Here is a 16,031-nt window from a genome sequence, read left to right on the forward strand (position 1 = left end):
CCCTAAAGCAGCGCTCCCCAACCTGGTGGCCTCCAGAAGTTTTGGACAATAGTGCCCAGCATCCCTGACGATTGGCCATGCTGCCTGAGGCTGTTGAGAGCTGAAGCCCAAAATATTTGGAGGGCACCAGGTTGGGGGCAGCTGTCTTAAAGCAACAAAGTGACTTTAAGACTTTAGAAATGTAAAGAGCACTAAAAAAAAAAAAGAGCACTATTTTTCAATTTTTCCAAAATTTCCAAATTTTCTCAAATCCCCCAGAAAAAAATGTTTTTTCCCACACGGCCTCAAAATTTCCAAATATTTTACATCTCTAGTCCCACTATAAGCTCTAAAGAGTCAGAAACAAAACAACAACAAGCAATCTCCAAAGTATATTTTAAGTTAAACTCCCATTTTCCAGCTGCCTGGCAGGAGGTGGCTATGCCAAAACCCTTATTTACATCAGAAACAAAACAACAACAAGCAATCTCCAAAGTATATTTTAAGTTAAACTCCCATTTTCCAGCTGCCTGGCAGGAGGTGGCTATGCCAAAACCCTTATTTACACCACCTCGCTGGGATGAACAGGACAAAACCAGGCCCTTCCCAGCCCATCTGCTTCTAGGATTAAGTGACCCAAGTTTTAAAGATCATTGTAATGGAAATGTTATGGAAAGTTTTATGCAATTTGAGTTTGGGGGGAAAGAGGGGCAAAACATGAATTACATTGATATTTTCCTCCTCCCCCAAGACTCCTCTATCTTCAACATTTCAGTTAAACATGTTATAATGTAATGGCATACACTTAGTCTCAAAAACAAAGTATTCAGAATCTCACTAACATTTCTGCAGAACCTCTTATTATTAAACAGACAAATGTGAGTTAAATTATGTTTAGTACATGAGGAATTTTTATTTATTTATTTATTTATTTCTATACCGCCCAATAACCAAAGAATAAGCATAATGAAGTGTGACAAATATTTTAATCAGCTATACATTAATCAATTGTGTGGAAGAAAATTCAACAACGATTTCCTAGAAACAGAGGTAATACTCATGCTTAGCAACTATATAGATAGTTTCAAGAATTTCATGTACATTATCTTGTTATAAGAACAACAACCATCAGCCTGTGTAAGGTAGGGCAGTTAGCCCCATAATTCAGATGCGGAGTGTAAAAGGAAGTAGCTTGCCCAAGGCCATCTACCAAGTTCATACATAGGTAAGACTGGAAACAGGGATGTCCTTGTAGCTACTCTATTAGTTACTGCTACTCTTGCTGTGAATTTAGACATTTATTTTTGGACTGCAATTACCTTGAGAAGAAGATGTCTCTTCAAACACCCACCTCCTAGTATTTTACCATGGATCACTTCTCTACAGAACGCGTGGAAGTTACATCAATAATGAATGTGGTGTTAGGCAGGAGGTAGTAGTTAATGTTTCCTCATAAAGCATCAGAACACTGAGGGCTAAATATTATATAACTATATAATATATATATTATATATATTGAAATACATGCATCATAATTACATAATTTAACAACAGCTGATTACTTTTTTTCTTTTTGTGTACTTCAGTGTTATAAACCAATGTTAGTTCCATATGTCAATTTGAGGCAGGGAACACAAAGAACAATAATCAGATTAGGCAACTAATCAGGTTGATCACCCAAGACAGCTGTACAGAAGCATGTTCTTGCTAGGTCATGCTACTGCTATAAACACAGAAGCCAAGATGTGTTTGCTGCGGTTGATGGAAGGTGATTTCTGGCACTAGTAGTTGATTTAGGGCGCAATCCTATGGCTGCTGGACAGCAGCTGGATGACCATAGGATTATTCCAAGGTCGGTTCCCAGAAAACCACGTCCCTGCCCCCTCCTCCACCGCCTTGTAGGCGGTGTGGATCGTCCCTGGCTCTACACTCGTAAGAGCAGTGTGGAGCAGGAGGAAAGGGGGCATTCCTCGGGGCATTCCTGGGGGCAGGGGACTTCAGAAAGCCCAGTATGATGCTTCCTATGCAACGGCCAGCTGGCCCCCCTGCTCTGAAGTGCTGTGGCAAGACAGCTGAAATCAGCCGCCTAGCTGCAAATGCAGGGCAGCCAAAGTGCGGCGGAGAAGATCCCCTTCGTGCTCCACCCGGCCTACACTGGATAGGCAGTCGCCTCTGAGTTCGGAGGCAGCCGCCTATCCCCATAGGATTGCTCCCTGTCTGTCTGTCTGTCTGTCTGTCTCTCTCTCTCTCTCTCTCTCTCTCTCACACACACACACACACACACACAGTAGTTTCATTTATTTTACTTTGATGTTAGTCCCACCGAGTTCCATGAGTCCTACTCCCTATTAAATATTAGGGTGGCAACTTCAGTTTTAATCTCAAATACCAATTTTATGCCTGCTATTCTTTTTACTCTACACAAAAAAAATCTCTTTTTGTAGATTGTACAGACACACAGCCTGCCACATGGAAATCTCTGCCCCCCCCCACAATCTGAGGGTGCATGTGTCGAATAATCACTTAACAATTTGCTCTTAAGACCTACAATACAACAAATTACACTTAAAATGGACTGTACTGTGTGCTGCACCAGCACAGCATCTTAAGTGGTATGTATTTGTGCCTTACTATTTTGAAATCAATAGTTTAAAATGAAAGGCTGTTTTCAAAAAGATCAAATATATGTAGTATCAATATAACCATTTAGATATGAAGAAAAATATTTTCTAAAGATGATACTTCAAAACACATCTATGCTTGATATATCTGATCCATGAGGCATCCAGAACAATGTTCCTTAAATGGTATATATGAATGAGTAGATGGCCAGTTTGTGGAGAACTAATAGAAATAATTTCTCAATGGTATACTTTATTTAAAATCTATTTGGAAATTATATCACGTTAATGTGAACTTATGAACAATGCTATATCAAAAGAAGGCAAATCTTGTTCATAATATCTACTCTACCCTTTTTAAAAACATACATGTTTGATCTTGGAATGATACTTCGGTATCATCACCCACTTTTACAAGTAATAATCCAATTACACACCAGTACTGTACTTCCCATTAAGTTGAAGAACTTCTGGAAAAAGTCATGACTGTTGTCTAACATTTCCCCTTTCAGCTTTTTCTTAAAGTAATCATTCTATGTAGTCCATGGACATTTACCATATTAAAAATGTATCTTTATAGCACTAAATCTTTATCCTAACCTGTTTTCAGTGTTTATTACATTGCAAATCTCGCAAGGTCCAGATTCTAAATATATAATGTGGAAATTTTGTTATATGGTTTGGAAGTTGCCGGGAGCATATTGTCTTTTAAGTTAAATTGTGGTTTCAATCTCTGAAGTACATAATAAAGTTCACCCCAAACACCCAAGGAACCACATCTGTCTCTGTTCCATCATAATTTAAGATATGAGTGTACCTTCTTGAGGTTATCGTCTACTGACCAAGTAGGGACAACTACGACATAGGCCTGCTTCGCACATAACAACCCACTTTTTTTAAACCCTGGTTTTTCGTGACCAAGCCAGCGTGCTAGTTCACAGTATTTGATCACTCTTGCTTCCACCTGCCAGTGGGAGCAGCTAAATAACCTAGGGATTCTCTGTCCCTGGGTTGTTTAGCATGACATCTGAACCTGGAACTCTAGCCTGACTCTTTCCTGACAAGCTTGAGTTTGAACCCAAGATTAAAACCTGGGTTCCAACTCTGGCTTGCTGTGGGAGAGACAAGCCATAGTTTCTGGTTTGGTGTCATGCTAAACAACCCAGGACAGAGAATCCCTGGGTTGTTTAGCTGCTCCCACCGGCAGGAGGAGCCAAGAGGGAGTGATAACATGCCGATTTGTTGCTGTTACATGCAAACTGGGTCACAGAGTTATTCCAATTAAGGTCGAATCTCTTTCAGCGCAAGGACCCAGTTCCATTTTAGAGAAGCTCTTGGGTAGGGATGTACGAAAATCACTTACCTTTCGGGGATTATGCTGATGGTGCGGGGGGAGGCGTTCCATCCCTCCCCCTGGAATCCTCGCTGGGGGGGGAGGCGCTCCGTTCCTCCCCCCCCGGAATCCTGGCCGGCTGGCTGTGCTCCGCAGTGATTCTGTGGAGCCGCCGGCCGGCTCCACCAGCAGCCGGACATCCGGCCGCTGGCTAGCAGGGACGCAAATGGCGGTGGTCGTAGCTGCCGCTGTTTGCGTCCCTGCAGTCAGCCATGATAGGCTATGTAAATGTTTACGTAGCCTATCACGGCTGATTAAAAACAAAAAACAAAAAACGTGCGTAAGCAAATGGCGGCGCCTATGGACGCTACGCTATTTGCATTCCCCTTATTTTCGCCGTCTTAGTCTATGTAAATGTTTACGTAGACTAAGACGTGCCAAAATAAGGAACGTATGGGCGCCGCCATTTGCATACGCGTGTGTTTTTTTTTACTCAGTCGTGATAGGCTACGTAAACATAAATCTTTACGTAGCCTATCACGTTTTTTTGTTTTTGTTTTTTTTAAACTTGGAAATGGCGGTGGTGGCAGCCGGTCGGAAGACCGGCCGCCGCCGCTGCCGCACCACCGCTGGAGCCGCCGCCGGAGCCGCCGCCGCCGCCAGGAGGATCCGCCCCAGGTAAGTCCCGTCCTGGGGGGGGGGTGGCGGGCCGTTCCGTCACCGATTTCGGGGCCCGAATGCGCTGGCATTCGGCCTCCCCGAGATCCGTGGTGGAACTTTCGTACATCCCTACTCTTGGGGGTAGGGAGGGCTGAAGAACAAAAGGGATGGAGCCAAATGCAAAAGGTGTGAGGGCAACAACAGCAGCATATTTTAGCTTAAAGCTCTTACTGCCAGTAACTAAGCTTTAGGAGAGGCATTGCAACCTTTTAGAATGGGGGGGGGGAATTGGGAAACTAACAAATAAGTGGTTGGGGGAAAGGGGATGAGGCCAGGGGAAAGGGGTGAGGCTGTCTGGGGAACCCCGGAGAGCTAGACTGGGGCCTCAGGTGAGCCAAATTTGGCCCCAGGGCCTGAAGTTCTGAACCCCTATTCTAAGTAATTCTAGCAAAATGATGGAGCTGTCACTTCTTGGAGATTTCCTGAAGCACAAAGACAAACATATTTCAGAAGTGATGTAAGACTTTTTAATATGGGGTTATTTCTTAGTAAAGCAAACCAGTAGTTGGGACTCCTAGCCTGTATTATGTTTTAGTTACTCTAATCATATTTTAACTGTGTTTTTCTATTTTAAATCTACCATTACCTGCCCTAAGACAGTGGGATAGAATTGGCCCTTAACGTATTATATTTCTCTTTGGAGAATTTTATCTTGCTGCTTTCTAACCAATTTTTACTGAGGTAATTATGAATTAAGATTCATAGATGATTATCTAAAGTGCTTGCAAATTATCCCAGCCTGCAATGCTAGCAGATCTGATATGTGAACTGTCCACCTTCATCCAAATAATTTCTGAACACGTTCTCCAGAACCAGACTAAGAATAGGCCCAGTGTGAATGCTGCTGGATACATCTATTTAATGTAACATCATACCATTAATTATTGCACTTTGCACTTTTCAACAAGTTGTTTGCTCATCTTACAATAGCTCTTTCCAGTCTATTATTCTCAACCATACTTTATAAGAAAGTATGCAAAATTATGTCAAATGTTATGCTTCACTAAAGCATATCTATCACTTTTCCTTTCTTTATGACCATGTTGCCTTATCAAAGAATGAAACAAAATAGCTTGGATATGGTTTGTTCTTAATAAAATCATGTTAGTATTCTTCTGGATTTCTTATATGTGCCTACAAATTACTTGTTTTATTATATGCGCCAAGATTCTGCAATATAAAGACAAACTAACCAGTTTATATTGGGCTTTTATAGTATTTTCCATTCCCCAGTATTTCAAAATTTGTTCTTTCATTTCATTTGCTCTGACCCCTAGCAGAGAGGCTCAGGTAATCTACTTCAGACATACGAATAACTGTAATAATTACTGAAACATTAAACTGGCATTTTATTAAGCAATATCCCTATAACATGTTACTAATAATAACAAAGAAAATCCTGTGAATATGGAAGATTGAGAAGTCTGTTTCTATGCCCCCCTTTTCTCTGACCCTATTCTGTTAAAGATTAACTGTTGTGACATAAGCTTTCATGGACTAGAGAACATTTTAACAGATGCATGAACAGTTATCCTCAGTAGATGTGTATATAAACCCATACAAGTACAGAGACAAAAACAAACGGGGGGGGGGGAGAGAGAGAGAGAGAGAACTGGATCATAGGCCCCAAAGTGATGAAATGCAAAAAGTAGTCTTACATTTCTACACAAAATAAGCAAGGAGACCTCTATGTATAGAGGAGAGCATTCTGACTGGTCCTAACGCATCTGCCCAAGGCTCAAATTTACTCCTTCCCCCGGCCCAGCATCACACATGCTCCCACCTGGGCCAGCCCACCATGCCCTGCATCAACTAATTACCTGGTCGCCGGGTTCCTTTTCCAGCAACTGAGAGCAAAGATCCGAGCAGAGCTGGAACTTCCTCCGCCTGAAGTAACTCAAGGCGTGGAGCAGCGGGTCCATTTCCAGCCCCATCGGCGCACGACGGGTCGAGAGAGTAACGGCGGTAAAAATAATGCCCACCCGCTTCCTCTCCTCTGCCTAGGCCCAGCGTCCCAACTTTGCTTCGCCCAGCGACGCTACAGCAGGGTCCTCGTCGAAGAATAGGCGACTAAGCGACTGCCTGAGAAGAAAAGACGCTTCAGAGACTGGGAACCTGAGCTCGCTACGCAGCCCTTCCCAGGCGTCTTGTGTGAGCGGGAGAGGCGGCCGGCCGACTTGAAAGGCTCTCAGCATCAGCAAGGACGGCTCTTCGGCCGCTGCGTGCGTCGCCTCCCATTTCTCTTCCTTTGGGCGAAAAATTAGTGCTGCCGGGTTGTGGAAGGGCTCCTCTGAGTTGGAGAAATACAGAAGGGGCAGCTTTTCCTGGCATACAGAAACAGGAAAAAATTCCCCTGTTGGTTTTTGTTTGGCTGAACTGTAATGAAGCTGCTTAAAGGTTCAAGATCTCTGCCCTGAGGATAGAGCAATCGTGCATTTGTCTCGAGGAGACTTCATTTAATTTTATTTCACAACTCCAGTGTGGTGTAGTGGTTGCAGGAGTGGGGAAACCCGGGTTCAAATTCCCACTCGGATATGAAGTGCACTGGGTGACCTTGAGCCTGTCATTATCCCTCTGCCTAGCCTACCTTTCATGGTTGTGGTAGGGTAGGGTAGGGTGGGGATCTCCAGATTAGGGCTGGGAAAGAGTCCCGTCTGAAAATCCTAAACCTCGCTGAAGAAATGGTCTAACTTGGTATGAAGGAGCTTCTTATATTATTATGCACTGCTTGGAAGAAAGGTGGGATATCAGTGCAAGAAATAATAAAGTCCATTGGGTCTCATTATTTTTAAGTTGAGCTGGCTCTCCTCTGTGCGGTTGTAAGTTTTAAATATTAAAAGCAAGGGGATTATTCTATATGAAGTCCTAGGGAGCTAAGTAGTGTAAACAGTGGTGCTCTCAGCGGATTTTAGGGCAGAAGTCCAGGGCTCCACTCAGCAGAATTAGCAGGAGGGCCCCCAAATACAGCTGGGCTGGCCTACCACATTTTGAAATAGAGTCATAGAGTTGGAAGTGACCTCAAAGGTAATCTAGTCCAATCTCCTACCAATGCAGGTAACACACATTTACCAGCTAAAGAGCCCCCCCCCCCCATAAGACCATTAAGGCCAGAATCTAAATTTACTTAGCTGTACCCCTGAAGCTTAAGAAAATCCCTTTTGTGCTATGGAATATATTCATCATAATCTACTCTTGCAAAGACTTTCCTATAAGATTGGTCTTATTTCTGCTTTGCTGTCAGTGAATCCTCATCCTCACTATGCATTTAGTAAGCCTGAGCCTCTCTTTGTTCTGTGTTACATGGAAGAGGATCCTATGCATATTTACTGCTGCGTTCAGTGGGGCTAACTCCTTAGCAAGTATTTATAGGACTGCAACCTATGCATTTTAAAATCCTAAAAGATGATGCTGTTAAAGTGCTGCATTCAATATGCCAACAAATCTGGAACACTCAACAGTGGCCACAAGACTGGAAAAGGTCAGTTTACAGTCCAATTCCAAAGAACGGCAACGCCAAAGAGTGTTCAAACTACCGCACAATTGCGCTCATTTCACATGCCAGCAAGGTGATGCTCAAAATCCTACAAGCTAGGCTTCAGCAGTATGCGAACCGAGAACTACCGGAAGTACAAGCTGGGTTTCGAAGAGGCAGAGGAACTAGAGATCAAATCGCCAACATTCGCTGCATCATGGAGAAAGCAAGAGAATTCCAGAAAAACGTCTATTTCTGCTTCATTGACTACGCTAAAGCCTTTGATTGTGTGGATCACAACAAACTGTGGCAAATTCTTAAAGTGATGGGAGTACCAGACCACCTTACCTGTCTCCTGAGAAACCTGTACGAGGGTCAAGAAGCAACAGTAAGAACCAGAGATGGAACAACCGATTGGTTCAAAATTGGGAAAGGAGTACGACAAGGCTGCATATTGTCACCCTGCTTATTTAACTTATATGCAGAGTACATCATGAGAAATGCCGGGTTGGATGAATCAGAGGTCGGAATTAAGATTGCCGGGAGAATTATCAACAACCTCCGATATGCAGACGATACCACCCTAATGGCAGAAAGCGAAGAGGATCTCAAGAGCCTCTTGTTGAGGGTGAAAGAGGAGAGTGCAAAAGCTGGTTTGAAACTCAACATTAAAAAAACTAAGATCATGTCATCTGGCCCTATCACTTCCTGGCATATAGAAGGGGAAGAAATGGAAGCAGTGACAGATTTTACTTTCTTGGGCTCCAAGATCACCGCAGACGGTGACTGTAGCCATGAAATTAAAAGACGCTTGCTCCTTGGGAGGAAAGCTATGGCCAACCCAGACAGCATAGTAAGAAGCAGAGACATCACCTTGCCGACAAAGGTCCATCTAATCAAAGCTATGGTTTTCCCAGTAGTAATGTATGGCTGTGAGAGCTGGACTATAAGGAAGGCTGAGCGCCGAAGAATTGATGCTTTCGAACTGTGGTGCTGGAGAAGACTCTTACGAGTGCCCTGGACTGCAAGGAGGTCAAATCAGTCCATCCTAAAGGAAATCAACCCTGAGTGCTCATTGGAAGGACAGATAATGAAGCTGAAGCTCCAATATTTTGGCCACCTAATGCGAAGAGAAAACTCCCTGGAAAAGACCCTGATGCTGGGAAAGACTGAAGGCCAAAGGAGAAGGGGACGGCAGAGGATGAGATGCCTAGATAGCATCACGGATGCAATGAATATGAACTTGAGCACGCTCCGGGAGAGAGCGCAGGACAGGAAGGCCTGGCGTGCTATGGTCCATGGGGTCACGAAGAGTCGGACACGACTGAACGACTGAACAACAAACCTATGCATATTTATTCAGAAGAAAGTCCCCTACCCCTACCCCATTCAGTGGAGCTTAATCCCATGTAAGTGTCCACAGGATAGTAAGCTAAGGAGTTTAAAGAGCCATGTTTATGGTAATCGGCCCATGTAACTTTAACAGTTGTGTAGGAGAGGGCATGTTGACAGGTGCAGTTTGTCATTCTGGAAGTGAGAAAATTAAGCCTACCGAAATCACCTGCTGTACACAATTCTTAAAGATACAAGAGCCATGTCTACCTTTGGATCTGTTCACCAAAGTGTGCCACGTCTGTATCCTGTACAATACTTGGCACACAAATGGTAGTAAGTAAGTGTAATATAATGGAACTCAGAAGTTCTGTCATGGGAGGTGGTCACAGCATCTGAACTTAGGAGAGTCTATCACAGGTAATATATGTACATGTCCATAGGTGACATATTAAAGGTGTTTCTGTTTCTTGTCATTCCTGATCTCCAGTTCTGTCAACTCTGCAGTAACTCTTTAAGGTGCAATCCTATGCATGTTTAGACAGAAAAAAAGGCCTACAACAACAAAAGGCATGCTGGGAGTTGTAGGTCTTTTTTCTGTCTAAGTATGCATAGGATTACACCTTAAATAACAATTAGGGCAGTCATTACTATATGGATGTTCTATTGGTTCTGCACACATTGCTTCTTCACACAACATATAACTAACTTATTTAATTCACTGCTAGAATATGTGGTGATGGCTACTACTTTATATGACTTTTAAAACATTAGACAAAATAATGGAGAATAGATCTATCCATCGTTGCTCATTGGATTACTATAATGCACTTTATGTGGGGCTGCCCTTAGGGCTGGGTTGGAAGCTGCAACCGGTACAAATGCAGTGGTTAGGTTACTAACTGGGGTGCCTTACTGTGTGTATGTTATGCTTGTGCTGAAGGATCCATGCTGGCTGGCTTCCAGTCTGCTACTGAGCTAGGTTTAAGGTGCTGGTATTATACAAAGCCCTATACAACTTGGGACTAGGTTATCTCAAGGAATGGGGCTGTTTGCATGTAATGGCAGCAGATCATGGGTTAATTAACCCATGAGGTGCTGCAGTATGTGCCAGACTTGTGCTGCCACCATCATTTTGGATATGCAACCTCCGATTGGGCTGATTGGAGGTTGCTCTGTGTTATCTGAACCCAGATGCTATAGGTTAACCGTGGGTTAAACAAGCCACGGTTAATCTAACAACTAATTGTAGGTTACCTTTGAATTGTTTAACCCACTATAATGCCTGGGTTCTGATGACATGGAGCAAGCTCTGATTGGCCTGATTGGAGGTTGCGCGTATGCAAAATGGTGGCAGCACATACGGGGCACATGCTGCAGCAAATCATGGGTTAATTAATGTGAGAATGGGGTCAATGTCTTCTCTTATATTAGGGGTGGTGAACCTTAGGCCTGGAGCCGAAATCCAGGCCTCTGGGGTTCCCCAGAAAGCCATAATCCTTTTCCCCAACCACCAGTAGTTTGGTGGTTTCCTGGCCTTCGTACAGTTTTTTTTCTCTATTCTAAAAGGTTGAAATATCTTTGCTAAAGCTTAGTTACTGTCAGTAAGAGTTTTAAGCTAAAATATGGTGGTATTTTTGATGTTTTTGGCCTTAGCCCTTCTGGCTTTGGAATGCACTGGAATGCAGCCCCCAAGAGCTTCTCCAAAAGGAAATTTGGCCCTCGGGCTGAAAGAGGTACTGCATTCTTGTCATACCAATTTCCCAGGCTGCTATGATCCTTACAGAAGTCCCTGTAGTTCATGCCATGGCCTATGCATTTCTATTTGGTGGTAACCAAAGATAAATAAATAGTTGATAAACAGAACCTCCATGTTCAGAAACAGTATACCCTGACGATCATATGCTAATGATAAACAACAGGAGAAGGCCATTACCTTCATGCCCTGCTTCTGAGTATTCAGTGGCATCTGGCTGCCTAGTGTTGGAAACAAAATGCTGGACTAGATGGATCTTGTTCTGATCCAGTAGTGATCTTCCTATGCTTTATTCAACAACCAACCCCAATTACTATTCCTCTGCCCCACATGCTCCCAAAATATTTTATCTCTTTACAGATTTATAAACCTCTCAGATACCCCCCAGATTCCTTTTCTTTCCCAGATCACACCAAATCACTTCCCCTTCCAATAATTCATTCTTGCAAATTAATTTCCTCTTCCAAAAAACACTTTATTCCATTTATTAAAATATTTATATCTGAAGTTTTATGTCCCAACAGCAGGATCTCCAAAGTTAATTACTCCCATAATTCTTCCACAAAATACATTTCCTCAAATTAATTTCCCTTTCCCAAAATTCAAACTCCCTCAATTTCTTTCCCAAATTAATTTTCTCCTGTTTCCCCTACCCAAAAATGGTTCCCCCAAATCCACTTTCTACTTGCTCCCCATATGTAATAAATAATAAACAAACAAACAAACTGATAACTAAATAAACATCTCAATATTTCTTTTTCAGTCTCCTCTTCAATCTGGATTAGAACTGCAACATGCAACCTGATCATATGCATGTTCTCAAAATGCCTCTGATCTCCTAGCTCTGTCTCCAGCTTAAACAAGTGGGAGAATAAAGGTGCAAAATATAAAAACTGGACAGCTGCTATCCAGTCGTCAGCCAGCTATGAACCACTATGATGATCTAACCTGTTTTTACTATCCAACCTTCTTCCATGATGGAACAATGGTGTAGACACAAGTGCAATGCTCAGAAATGCCAAGGCAATTGTCCCAATAGTGGGACTTGAGAGCAAATCCAACAAAACTCTTTTGAGTGCATGCTCCAGCAATGTGGAGGAAAGCTCTAAATTTTGTATTTATTCATTGAAATATCACACATGAACATTAATTGGAAATTCACATGTTATTTATTTAGACTTCAGACATGCACACTGATTTTCATTTAACTTGTTCTCCCTTTTTAAAAATGGTAATTCAGAAAGCTGTACTGTACATAGAGTTGCAATAAACAAGTCTTGTTTAAATTAATGGAATGTAAACTTTTCATAGAATCATAGAATAGTAGGGTTGGAAGGGGTCTATAAGACTATCGAGTCCAACCCCCTGCTCAGTGCAAGAATCTAAGACAAAGCATCCCTGACAGATGGCTGTCCAGCCTCATCTTGAATGCATCCAGTGTGGCAAAGCCCACTACCTCCCTAGGTCATTGGTTCCATTGTCGTATTGCTCTAACAGTCAGGAGGTTTTCCTGATGTTCAGCCGGAATCTGGCTTCCTGTCGCTTGAGCCCATTATTCTGTGTCCTGCACTCTGGGAGGATCAAGAAGAGATCCTGGCCTTCCTCTCTGTGACAGCCTTTCAAGTACTTGAAGAGTGCTATCCTATCTCCCCTCAGTCTTCTCTTCTCAAGGCTAAACATGCCCAGTTCTTTCAGTCTCTCCTCATAGGGCTTTGTTTCCAGTCTCCTGATCATCTTCGTTGCCCTCCTCTGAGCCTTTTCCAGTTTGTCTGCCCAGAACAAAGTGTGGTGCCCAGAACTGGACATAGTACTCAAGATGAGGCCCAACCAGTGCTGAGAAGAGGGGAACTAGTACTTCACATGATTTGGAAACTATACTTCTATTAATGCATCCCCAAAATAGCATTTGTCTTTTTTGCAGCCACATCACATTGTTGGCTCATTTTTGTTGTTTTGTTTTGTTCCCCATTGCAATAGTTTTTGTAAGGGATGTAGTCCCAGTAGATTGTGCCCTCTGTCAATAATCCTTCAGTACTGCACATTGCATTAATTTCAGGGAATGTCTGTTTGCTTTTCAAGGTGGTTGTCTGTTAAAGCTGTTGTACAGTAGTGTTTTCTCTCTCTCTCTCTCTCTCTCTCTCTATATATATATATATATATATATGAATGATATAATACAAATCTGTGCTTCAGTTAAATATGTAAAAATGAAAATATAACACTGTTTAGATTAACCAGCCTGCACTATTGTAGTTATATAGCAATATCTAAAAAAGGAAAAAATACTGAAAAGGTCCATTAAGTTGTATGTCATGTTAGCTCACATCATGATAAGGAGCTAGTTCTGCAATTTCTGTCACAAAATTAGAGTTTAGTAGAGTTCTATATTTAGTTCTGTTAGTTCAAAATCAATTTGATCTGAGAGGTGGAAATCAGATTTTCAGTGAAAACACATTTATAGGAAAGATAATGTAATTTAATCCGCCTGTCTTTATGTGCTTCATTTAAAGCTGTCGAGGCTTCTGTATTACAGCATAAATTGACAGTGCTCAATATGCACTGCTTCAACTAGATGGATTAGATAAACAGTAGCCATGCAATGCAGGCTGGAAAAAGGCTATGTAGGCTGAGTGTATCTGACAGCTCTTTTTGCACCTGGTGACTTGAAGAATAGTGCTGGGGGGAATGTGAAAAGTGCCAGGTGACTCTCTCTGATCACTACTAGAGATTAGTAGCAAGCAGTCAAAATATTAAAGCAAAGGATACTGTATTTTTACAATTTAGGACACATTTTTCAGTGGCTTATGGAAGTATTGTTTTTTTGTAATAGCTAATACAAAAAAATTGTCCAGCACAATCCCATACGTATTTACTCAGATATAAGTCCCACTGTGTTCAATGCCACTTACTATTTCATAAGCGTGTTTAGAAATGTAGTGTAAGAAAGTATTTTAACATTGGTTGGGGTCTTCAAAGTTGTCTGAGATATCAGGGATTCCTTGGTAATCCCTTGGTAAAGGGATTCCATTTATAGATAGTTAATAAATTTGTTCTGATATATTAACTTGTAACAATGGGTCTGTGGAAGACCCCTATCTGAAACTTTGGCCAGCTGCTAGTAGCCAAAGTAGGCAGTAGGTGGCTAGATGGCCCAATGATCTGATTCTGTATATAGCACTTCCATTTGTTCATATGCTCAACATAAATATGTAGAAAGCCTACTAATTTTTCCCATGGTTCCTAATATATTCTCAGCCGCCAAGAAGATGGAAAATTAATTCTGTCAAATAGAAGATAAAATCAGATTCTGTGTGTAGATAACCTGGATTCACTACACCATTCACCACCTAGAATCTCAGTTTCTTGGTAAGCACAGAACATCAGATCTTAACACATGCCCCACCACAAGTGCTTGTATCATTACTTAGCCAGATCACTGTTATGGATGCCAAAATTTTAAATCCAATTGTAAAGCTTCTTCAGATTTTAGGAGTTCAGAACTGTTTGTTGTCCATTGATGGAAATGGCAAAGTTGCCACTGACTTTGTTAAGGAACTTGTTAAAGTCAAGACTGGATTATTGCAATGTGCTCTGTGTGGGGCTACCCTTGGGCTTGGTCTGATAGCTGAGGTTGGTGCGAAGTGCAGCTGCTAACTGGGACCACTTTTTGGCAGCATGTTACACCTTTGCTAAAAGAACTTCACTGGTTGCCAATAAGCTACCAGGCCATGTTTAAGTTGTTGTTAACATATAAAACTCTAAACAATTTGGGACTAGATTACCTTAGGGATTGCCTCACCCTGTTATGTCTCTGCCCAATCTTTACAATCATCAGAGGGAGCACTTCTGAGGGTGCAACATACTCCTGAGATTTGCCTCAGGAGCACTTGCAATAGAGGAGTCTTTCCCAACCTGGTGCCCTCCAGATCTGTTGGACTACAACTCCCATATTTCCCAATCAGCATTTATTGTTGCAGCACTCCCCTCTGGAATGCATTACTGTCATTAAACAGGCCTCCACAATGCCTAGATGTCTTCTTAAGGCCCATCTTTTCACACAGGCTTTCCCTGCATGACCCAGCCAGCTATGGTTCGCAGTGTACAGTAGAGTGTGTAGTTCTATGCTGATTAACATATATTTATTATTGTGTATGTTTTATTGGTTTTTTTAATGGTAGTTATATTGTATGTTCACCACTTTGATAACTCTGTAGAAAGCAGTTTATAAATTTGGGTAATAAATAACAAATAAATGTACTAATATAATTAATATTCATCCATATTCACATAACTAGTGTTCTTAATTCTTCTGACACAACCCTAATCCATCCCCAAACCACCTGAAGACACTGGAACAGACATTCAACAGCCTCCCTAGGATCATTAGATGGAAATGAGAGGTAGAACTGAGAGTCAACTGCATGTTGATGGCACTTCAACCTCCAAATGACTTCCCGCAGCAGTTTCATACAGAATTTGAGAGCATAGGGGACAGGATGGAGCCTTGTAGCACCCCATAGGCTGCTGGCCATGGGGTGGCGCAGACATCCCCCAGCACTGCTTTCTGAGACAATCTGTCCAGAAAGAACTGAAACCAACATATGGTGCCTCCTTTGGCCAACCAAAAAAGAGATCCAGAAGGATACCTGGGTCAGTGGTACTGAAAGTTGCTGAGGGGTCAAGGATAACTAACAGGGCTGCACTCCCCGCTGTCCATTCCCTGGCACAAGCCATCTACCAGGACAACAATGACTGTTTCTATCCAAAGCCAGGCCTGAACCCAGATTGAAATGGATCCAAATAATCAGCATTATCCAA

General features: G+C 42.2%; 1 protein-coding gene across 2 annotated transcripts in view; it reads right to left on the reverse strand.

The window, feature by feature from the left end:
* The window catches only part of TTC8 (tetratricopeptide repeat domain 8), a 47,372-nt gene extending 40,677 nt beyond the window's left edge, over positions 1-6,695 (reverse strand). For both annotated transcript variants that reach the window (XM_084841113.1, XM_084841106.1), the window contains exon 1: positions 6,474-6,695. In XM_084841113.1, the coding sequence (XP_084697239.1) occupies positions 6,474-6,587 (114 nt within the window). In that variant the 5' untranslated portion in view covers positions 6,588-6,695. The remainder of the gene's footprint in view (positions 1-6,473) is intronic.
* Positions 6,696-16,031: the final 9,336 nt, after the last annotated feature.

This window comes from Heloderma suspectum, chromosome 1 (genome assembly GCF_057233095.1).
Source record: "Heloderma suspectum isolate Gila_16-S chromosome 1, 16-S_ref, whole genome shotgun sequence".
In the NCBI taxonomy this organism is placed as follows: domain Eukaryota; kingdom Metazoa; phylum Chordata; class Lepidosauria; order Squamata; family Helodermatidae; genus Heloderma; species Heloderma suspectum.